The sequence below is a fragment of the Limanda limanda genome, chromosome 1 (assembly GCF_963576545.1).
Source record: "Limanda limanda chromosome 1, fLimLim1.1, whole genome shotgun sequence".
Taxonomy (NCBI): Eukaryota; Metazoa; Chordata; class Actinopteri; order Pleuronectiformes; family Pleuronectidae; genus Limanda; species Limanda limanda.
In genome coordinates, this window is record NC_083636.1 from 35,112,466 (window position 1) to 35,122,327 (window position 9,862).

A 9,862-nucleotide genomic window follows, 5' to 3' on the forward strand; every position below is an offset into this window, starting at 1 on the left:
AAAGGTTACAAAACTTTGGTTTAATTGCTATTGCAATCAGCAAAGGCAAGGCATTGTGGTCGATAGGTGAAATGTGAAGGCCGCGTAATAAGAAAGGATAGGTCATCAAATAAAAAAAGCTCATGAAGCTGCTGCAGAGGGAAGACGGAGCGGGAGGATGTTTCTGTTACTCGCCTCCAACCAGCTCCAGCAGGATTTTGCGGTAGTCGCCGGAAGTGTCTCCCTGTGGACAGAGAGAAAAGAGCTGTGAGACTTCAGAGGGCCGGTGATTGGAAGAACTGCAGCAACTCGCTGAAGCAAAAATTATGACTAACTCTGTGATACCTTTGATTTGTGGAAAAACAGATAACATTAACTAAACAGGGTTGTTTCTATGAGGTAAAGGTTTGGCCAACTAAATTTAAGCCACAATAAATCAAGACATTTTCAGACATTGAATCAGGACAGAGTCCAGACAATTTGGCATAGACACTTTCTGGAATTTGTCTTCACGTCTGAAGAGCGCAGCAGGAAACTGGCACAGCGACACCAGTTTCAATCTTCCTTGGCGTCTGCCATGTGTACAGCATCCTGAGATATTTGTAATTCTTATGTTTTGCATCCATAAGGTGTTATAAAGGTCATCAACGTCCCCACTCCCTCATTGTGAATTATCCGTACAATAACCTGCTGTATTCTCACATGAGCTCCATCAGCTTTAACTGGGGGTCAAACTCAGGAGAATATCTGCAGCTGACTCAAACATGTGTGTTTTCACATGCAGCCCCTTCTGGAGAACGTCAGGGTTCTGTCACTGAAAGCAGCTTTAGTCTCATCACAAAGCTGCTATAAAAGCATCACATAAACTTTCAGAGAATTGTATTTATCATTAAATCACAGCTGATGTATTGCAAACCCGTTTGCTGACTAACACTCCTTCCCCCGCCCCTCGTATCCGGCGCTCACCTTGATGAAGGAGTGCAGAGTCTTGCCATACATCTTCAGGAACTGAGCCTTAATGTCCAACATGTCAATCTCAGCCCTGGCGACCACAATTCTGATGAGGACACTGTCTGTGGTGCCCAGCCCCTGACGAGAGAGAGAAACTGTCTTTATACCGTGGTAACATCAGTCTGCTTTTATTATGCTCAGTGAACAGTAATTATGTTTATTCATTGCTCTAACTGCCTGTAAGGTCACTGATGATGGATAGAAGGAATAATCACCATAATTAAAACATGTTAGAAATGCATAATCTCAGGGAAAATTTTTTTTACATGCATTGCATTGACATAAATACACAAGAACGTAATAGAACTTTTGCTGAATTTATAACAAATTTACAAAATAAAAAGAAACCATTTCTTGGTGAAATAGATCCGTTGTATTTTCTAATATATACATTGATTATTGTATATTAATGGCTTCACAATATTTGAAATATTTACCTTCATTGATTTGTATAATTTCTCTGCAAAGAACGCTGGTTTGTTCCTTAGGCATTTCACTGCAAAGAAATAACAAATCCCAGGATATTAGATGCAATAACCTCTAACAACAGTAACTTCCTTTGTGTTGCGTGAACTGGGAGAGGGACAGAAACTTCATAATATACCAAGACCTCCTGAAGGCCCCACAGAGTTAAATCACCTCCTGGAGGTTATATACACTTTTTGTATATAATAATGTGCTATTTAAATAAATCTGACTTGACTGGATTCTTTGAAGGAAGAAAGGGAAACAGACCGATGGCCAGGAAGACGTCCTCCAGACAGCCGGACATCTCCCTCTTGATGCTGTCCTCGATGTCTCTTCCAGAAACCTTCTGATAGTCCTCGAACACTGAAGGAGGAAACACAGAGTTTAATTATCTAACGTCACCAAATTAAAGATTTTATCCATCTGACTCTCCCTCTGATGGTTTTAAGTTTGAACATGAAGGATGTTTTGAAAAAAAAGTGTGTGTTTGCTCAAAACTGCCACAAGGGGTCAGTAAAATCCCCACGGCCTCCTGGATGATTTCAGTAGCCTCTCATAGATAAAGAAAGTATAAAGTATTAACTTACTCTGTATATAATATGACTACTACCTCATTCACTTAATTTTTCTCATTTTCATTTCACTTACTACCACTACTTATACTTAAACCTGCAGTTTAACTACTTATATTGCTGCTAGTCAAGACAATAAAGTTGAATCTAATCTAATCTCATGCACACTTTGTCAATATACAGTAAAAATACCTCGCATCAGATGGTTTCGGTTCCTCACACAAAGCACAGTGAGGAATTTCACCTCGTCCGTGCCCCATCGAGCCTCACCAGCCTCAAAGATTTCCTGCAATGACAATCATTTAAAAAATTTGAATCCTACAGGATTGCAAGTTAAACACACACTCTTCATCCACAGCCCTGATCCTGTACCTTGGCGTCTATAGCAGCCTGGGCCTCGTCCACTTTATCCCCCTCATCTCGTCCTGCCTGCAACATAGAAAAAACTACAGATTCAGATTAAATAAGCAATAAACAGGTTTAATGATGGAGAAGCGACTGTTCTTCCCTCTTCATTAGACAAACAGAGATTGAGACACCTTATCATCCCCAAAGTTCCTGTTGACACTTTACAACTCCTCTAATGTGCCCACAATAAATTTTATATTAACTAACTGATCTCATATAATGCTCGAGAAGATGGAAACATATCTGTGTTCAATTCAAATTCAAATGAATTAAATTTGTATTCAATTTTCCTGCGATGACGTGCCTTTAAAACATTGGCCCACACTGAGAGGAGTTACATGCTGATGTTTTGCTTACTGTGAGTAGAGAGACCAAGACTCTCTGAAACATTCCAGATGTGTCTCCACACACAGCATCTTCCAGGCTTTTCCCATGTTCTGTCACAAAAAAACACAGCAAAATTAGGATAAAAAGCATGTGAAGTAATACCTGAGCAATGTGTCTGCACTATGAACAGCTTTCACATAAAGCTTGATTAATATTAAAATAAAAACATTTGATATTACAGGTTGACTTTCTATGAGATTAGTAAAGAGAATTAGTTCAACTAATATCCATACATTCACCATTAACATGGTTATAATCAGTAAAACATAGACATGCAAACAATACTACAAAGTAACCATTTAAAAAAACACTTTGAACATAATATGACAACCACAGTCAGTAGAACAACACAAGAACAAATAAGAAAACAATAACCTGCCGCACTGAGCACAGCAGTGACATTAATGAATAATTTATCCCATCCACTGTTTTCTAATAATGCTTTGTCACTGGTTCACAATATCAGATGTCGTACTCAGCCCATAGGCATCAGCCGACCCTGAGATATACACCGTGACCTGATATCATGGTTTCTACTCCCAGATGTGACACTGTTACCTTTCTTGAAGACGGCAGTGATGGTTTTTATTTCAGGATTTGACCTTGAAGCGAGAATATCGACGAGACAAGCCTCCTCTGTTCCAGCCCCCTGTGATGAAGTAATGTAAACTCTGGTTAAAGCCGGAGACAGTGGTGGGTTGCTTTTCACTGAATACACAGAGCTGGTTGATCAATGAACAGAGATATTTGCTGGAAGGAGAAGGCTGATAATGTTATACATTCCATATTATCCTCTCAAATCAGTCTCAATACTTTCCAATCTCCTCCAGCCTTTCTGTGGCCGTCCTTCCACCAAATTTTCATGGTAATTTTCCAAGTAGTTTTTGTGTCTTCATGCTAACTAATAACCAAACAAACTCCGATGGAAAACAACATCTTTAGCAGAGTTAAGCACAGAGGGGCACATTTCCCATGTGGCGAACAGATGTGTTTTTAGCAGTGAGGGTTATTGCTGGACAACAATGGAGCCCTACAGCACAAAGTAAAGTGCTATACAGACAATTCTTGGAGCATGGCCGTGAGAAACATATAACCGGACTTCTCCTTTAAAGCCAGCAGAAGTGGATATGAAACCCTGACCTTCATGGCAGTTCTCAGCTCGTAGGCATCGTACACGGGGGCCAGCATCAGCAGACCGAGAACGACGGCCCGGAAGTTCCCACTCAGCTCGGAGGACAGTTCATCCGCCAGGTCCTGCAGGGTGGAGCAGGAACAGATGGGTCAACAGCCTCACACTCATTTCAAGGCCTTTAATCAAATCATCTGGGATGAAATGTGATTATCTTTGACATTCAGAGCTCCGTAAGCAGGTTTTGTGGACATAACACATCTTACATATATTACAGCGGCACGTCTTGTATGGGGGGGGCTGGTTCCTGACAGAGTTTTTTTGTATAGAGCAGCTGTTCCACAAGAGCGGCCTGTGTGACCACATGTGGGCGTCACCTCCTGCAACATGACTCACTCTTTCTGACTGCGAGGTATTCCACTCGCTGCCTCTGCCTTTTCTCTGCAGCTCCCTGGATGTGGAACTGCATCTCGAGCTGGTCATTAACTCATCACATCGATATAATACACATGCCATACTTCCCCTTCAGTTAACGTATTGATCCATAAAATAACAGAACAAAGATACAGTTAATGGGTTCATGGCCCCTGTGCGTTCCAGTCGTTGTTTCCACTTCCCACAGATTACAAGGCTATCTCTGTCCTGCTCTTTTATAACAGGGGATACTCATTTCTGCTTTATGGTTAATGATAAACTTGCACATTATCAGCGTCGTGTCAGCAAAGTTCAACTCCGCCTAAAGTGATGAGAGAGTGCACAATGGAATAAGAGGCTAAGGGATGATAAATGCACTGCTGCTGCCAGGACTCTGCTTTTCAGATTCTTCTTCTTCTTTTCTTTACTTGTTCTGCTTCATGCACAGTCGTTTATGATTTTTGAAAAACTGTTTCATTCACAATTAGACTTCGTTCTCTTCCTACGAGTACAGCTTTCAAAACTCTTACCTTCCCAACTGCTTGTTTGAAGGTCTCTTTGATGCGCTGCCGCTGGGCAACAGTCCGGTGAGCGAGGACGTCGATGATCACCGCCTCATCAGTGCCTGCGGGAAACATCACCAAACTGAAGCTCAAACATTTAGCTATTTGTCGGACATTTCTTAAAATTGTTAGGAACACATATTCAATTTCTGTGCAGCACTGCAACCCTGGAGAATGATCGTCACACAGTGTTTGTTGGCATCGACGTAGAAACCATCTGTTTGTAATAGAGCTCAAACTAGAGTCAGGGGGAGATTATTATGCTTGTAAACCTAAACAGGATCAAGATTCCACACCACATAATGTGCTTTTAGAGAGAAAATTTGACTGATGCACACTGAATGTTGTTAGAATTAACCCAGGGTTGGGACTGATGTGATTCAATATCGTTGTTGGGTGCTGGTACTGAGGTAATTCACTTATCACATCTCGGAACTGACTGATCCATGACTAGGGAAGGAGAGAGGGAGGAGTCAGGAGCAAGGTTCAACGAGTTTATATTGCCCTGAAGAGTTTAATAACATGAAACATACAGTTTATTTATAGTTACACATATTATCGAATTTTATTGTCACAGCTAAATAATTAATAACTAAAGTATGTTCAAATATCCTGACTGAGGTTGTGATAATTTATGCATGAAAGGGTTAAAGCAGTTGCTATAGCAATTTGCTCTCCTGTTTGCATGTAACCTGCTAAAAATAAAATGCTTTAGAATAGATTTATATTTAAAAGATATATATTTCAGCTGTATTTTACTGCAGCCTCACATAAAACCAATAATTATATTAACAATAATGAAGAAGTGTATAGTCTGGTATCCATAGCAGTTACAGCAGATGTCCAGGTTCAGGCATCATAATGTAACCTCCAGATCAGAAAAGGTGAGGAAAGAGAGGAGAGGACACAGTCTGCTAAATGATGGACTACAGAACAATTAAAGTTGCCATGACAACACTGAGCAACTCTGCATTTAGTCTCAACATTCATGGAAATGAGTAGAGAGACAGAAAAAGAGAGAGAATAATTATATTTTCCTCCTGAGGCTGAGGGCAGAGTAAGACGTGTGTTTATGCATGATGGTTTCTTTCTGAGCGACGGGCCAGATCACTCACCAGTTCCCTTCATGGCTTCTCTGAGCTTCTGGGAATCGGCTTCTGCGTCGAAACCTGCTGCCTCAGTCACTGTTCCTCGGTTTCCAATCTGGTAATAAATCATTTAAAATAGCATCACTACCACCAGGACAACTATAAAGACACAAAGAGCTGAGAACTTCACACAGCGTCACTGTGGTGAATGAATGAAGCCCAGTATGAGCAGAGTTTGACACGCAAAGGCTATTTTCACATACATCTGTTGAACGCTTCCTTATACCCCAGCTTCACTACACCAAACATTCTCCGAAAGTTAATTTTGAACTTTACATTGAAGGAGACACATTTAATACAAATTAATTTGCATGCGAATGGGTTTTGCGATTCTTCAATTAGACGGAAGAGATGTGTTTTTAAGAATGTAATAGCTTATTAAACCAAAATGACCATATCAGAAAATATATGATTCAAGATTATTCAAAATCACCATTTAATGTTTTAGAAGCTGAAAATCATATGGATCAAAGTGTGAGGTAAGTCTACAACACAATGCATATGTTCATACATTAATATTTCATCATACATTTAAAAAAAAAAGCAGCACAAAGTTTAAGAAGTATGTTTTGTGTTTTGCAACATATTCCTACACAAACTAGGAAAACAATTTGCACAACTCCAGTTTGCACATTTTAGTTAACATTTCAATGACCAAAAAGATCTCTATCTTTAAGAGGTTTAGCATCAATTAAACCACAGGTTCAAACCATTCGTACCACGAGCAACATTTAAATTAAATGCAAACTTAAACATAAAATGTATTTGAATTTTACAGCATATTTAACTCATATTTAAACCGTGCTACAGCAGCAGCAGCAGTTTACAATATAACTGTAATAATAAAATCGATAGCAAAGCAAGGGAACATGAAGGAGTCCATTGACCAGTGCTGAATCTTTACTGGTGCAGCTAGTAAATGCAAAATGCTGTGGAACACTGTGGACTTACCGCGGCCATTGTAGAAGAGGGAGAGATGGTTTCCAAAGTGGACGTGAAGAAAGCTAAAAAAAATTGAACAAATAAAGAAGGTCAGTATATGTCAGCTGCTCAAGAGCCTGTTAAAATAACAAAGAGGGAACTGCAGCATCAGGTTTAAGAGCAGTAAAGAGTCCCTGTTGTGAATGTGACCCTCATTAACCCCTGATCTATATTGCATGGACTGTCATCATCTCACAAGAGGGGCTTCCGTCCCAGGTCTTCAGTCACAGGCTCTTCTGTGTCCAACCAAGTCAGGGACTAATTCCGACGTGGAACTTAAACTCGTGAGTGTGTGGACACACCTGTAATTACTCGGCTGAGAGGAGAGACAGAGGGTTTCCCTGCTGCCCACAAGGATCAGATCATATGTCACAAAGCCATTCAGTTTAAAGTACATGGAGAAGACCTGGTTGGTTTAGTGGGTTAAAGGAAACAACTTCCTTTATTTTAAACTTAAGTAAAACTGAAACTTGAATTTTTAACAAGACAAAACAAGACTCCTATTCAGGAATTTGACAGTAGCGACATATATTAAAACACAGCCACAGGGCAACAACATGAATAATCATTTTCATCAATAGCAGAATAACAAAAGTCTAATATAAATTAATATAAGAGGTTTGCCCTGTGTAGGCTTATATATATACAGATACATCTACACTTGTCACTAAGTATAAAGAATTCTATTTGATTTTCTGATATGTTCTATATTCAGCTATTTTATCTTATGTATTTAAACTTTTTATAACAATATAAACCTGAAACATTCCTCTCATTGCCTCGACTGACATTTCCTCTTGTCCAACACTGTTCATTGCACCATCGACCTTGTGTTAATTTACAGAAAAAAAATGACAGAAAAAACTTGACAAAGCACAGTGAGGAGGTACAACACCTAATGGATCAACCTCATATTTACATATCTTTGTTATTGTCTTTTCACAGGGAAGAGTTTACACCCAGAGTCTTCACTCGGGACCAAAGATCCGCCTTTAAACTTAAGACACAAATAACGAAGTGACATTCATCTTGATAATAACAACTGTCACTGTGTGTGTGTGTGTGGGTCCACAGCCACACCTCGGTGGTCTATTATGTAAATAGAGGGTGGAACATTTTAAAAAACACACACTTCGCCCAGGCTGAATGGAGTGTGAGGACAAAGTGGATCCTGTCATTGAATCTCTTCAAACAAAGTGACAGCCTGAAGCACATTTCCTAACCGTTGCTCAGAGTTGTGAAACTACAGTTACACTCTAGTGATTTACACTGAAGTTTACAGGTTTGATTCTCCAACTCACAAACTAGATCCTGACATTGAGCAACAGTATAGAAGTATGACTCATAAGATTTAAAAAAAAGAGAGAGAGAACAAGGCTCAACTGAGCTACATGCGAAACTAATCTGTCTGAAATAACTCGTTATGATCTCTGGCTTATTTGAGAAGATAAAACAAACATAACGCAAACCCGTGAATCAGGAAGCAGACAGCGTCTCCAGAGGGTTACAGTTAACTTGACATGAAGTTACAGCAGGGGGGGACACACCCTGTCGACGGATCAGCCGCCTCACACTCAATGCTGCTCCGTTAACAACGACAATAAACACGGAACCCCCGGGACGGAGCGTGAACCGAGCGGAAGGTCTTACCTGCTCAGGAGAGAGAGAGAGAGGTCAGGAGACGAGGAGAGAGACAGGGGCGCAGCTTATGAACAAGCAGGGCATGCAACCGTGAAGGGGGGGCCCACAGACCGTGAGGGGGGCCCCCGAGGGCGGACAAACTTCACTCCACAGCAGTGTCTCATGATGCGTTTAGTGACAACCCCCTCGCTCTCTCTCCTCCTCTCTCTTAAACAAGCAATGGAGTATTCGCAGGGCCACATGTTAGTAGGAAACCCCCCTGTAGGGGCCCCATGTCATTCCTGTACGAGCTACAGTTGTGTGTCACCTCTGCTGCAGATTCACTAGGAATAGAACGTGTGTTTTTTTATTCTCGCGTTTATTTGTTTGTAATATCAACACTGATCAGCACATAGTGAATCCATATTTTTATTAAATTGGTCAAAATCTGTATTCACAGCAGCACAAAATTCATTCAGTTCCCCTCAGTATATATTTTTATTCTATTTTATTCTATTTTGTTATATATTGTTGTTTTTATATTGTTGTTTTATGTAAAGTGCACCAATGACACCAAGGCAATTTCCTGTATGTGCAAATATACTTGGCAAATAAAATAATTCTGATTCTGATTCTCTCTCACTCACTCACTCACTCACTCACTCACTCACTCACTCACTCACTCACTCACTCACTCACTCACTCACTCACTCACTCACTCACACGCACAGACAGCTGGAAGTGAAAAATGAAAGAGAAAACGAGATGATGACGAGGACAAAAGAAAGCAAGGAGTGTAGCAGATATGTCAGATAACAGTACAAGTGAATGCTGTCATTAGCAAGACTAAGAAGTTACATGTTGCAGCTTTATACCCCCCCCCCCCCCTTTCTAACATGACAGTCTTCAAAAGGTTTAATTTGTCCAGTCTGGGCTACTGTAAAAAAAACATGGCAGCCTCCGTAGAGTGGATCCGCTCCTGATGTAAATATTTAAATATGAAAGGGACAATTCTAGGGTAAAGAAAACAACAATGCATACAATTTAGGTGATCACACAAGTGAAAACATCACTAGGATTATTAATCATACTCAATTTCTGCCAGTGGATCCCTTTCACCTATATCTCACCCCCTGGACCTTTAAACACTCATTAATCCACCTCAGATTCAAACGGGACGTG

At 40.3% G+C, this 9,862-nt stretch overlaps 1 protein-coding gene across 3 annotated transcripts in view; it reads right to left on the reverse strand.

The window, feature by feature from the left end:
• Positions 1–9,862, reverse strand: part of anxa4 (annexin A4) — a 60,709-nt gene continuing 50,847 nt past the window's right edge. The window contains exons 1-13 of one of the 3 annotated variants that reach the window (XM_061072223.1): positions 8,711–8,798; positions 7,031–7,083; positions 6,047–6,134; positions 4,899–4,993; positions 3,966–4,079; positions 3,384–3,474; positions 2,796–2,875; positions 2,403–2,459; positions 2,223–2,316; positions 1,726–1,821; positions 1,428–1,486; positions 946–1,068; positions 1–223 (exon numbers count right to left, since the gene is read on the reverse strand). In XM_061072223.1, coding sequence (XP_060928206.1) covers positions 167–223; positions 946–1,068; positions 1,428–1,486; positions 1,726–1,821; positions 2,223–2,316; positions 2,403–2,459; positions 2,796–2,875; positions 3,384–3,474; positions 3,966–4,079; positions 4,899–4,993; positions 6,047–6,134; positions 7,031–7,039 — 963 coding nt within the window. In that variant the 5' untranslated portion in view covers positions 7,040–7,083; positions 8,711–8,798 and the 3' untranslated portion in view covers positions 1–166. Of the gene's footprint in view, positions 224–945; positions 1,069–1,427; positions 1,487–1,725; positions 1,822–2,222; positions 2,317–2,402; positions 2,460–2,795; positions 2,876–3,383; positions 3,475–3,965; positions 4,080–4,898; positions 4,994–6,046; positions 6,135–7,030; positions 7,084–8,529; positions 8,665–8,710; positions 8,799–9,862 lie in introns of those variants that run through there. The other 2 variants (XM_061072231.1, XM_061072238.1) reach the window with 2 other exon arrangements.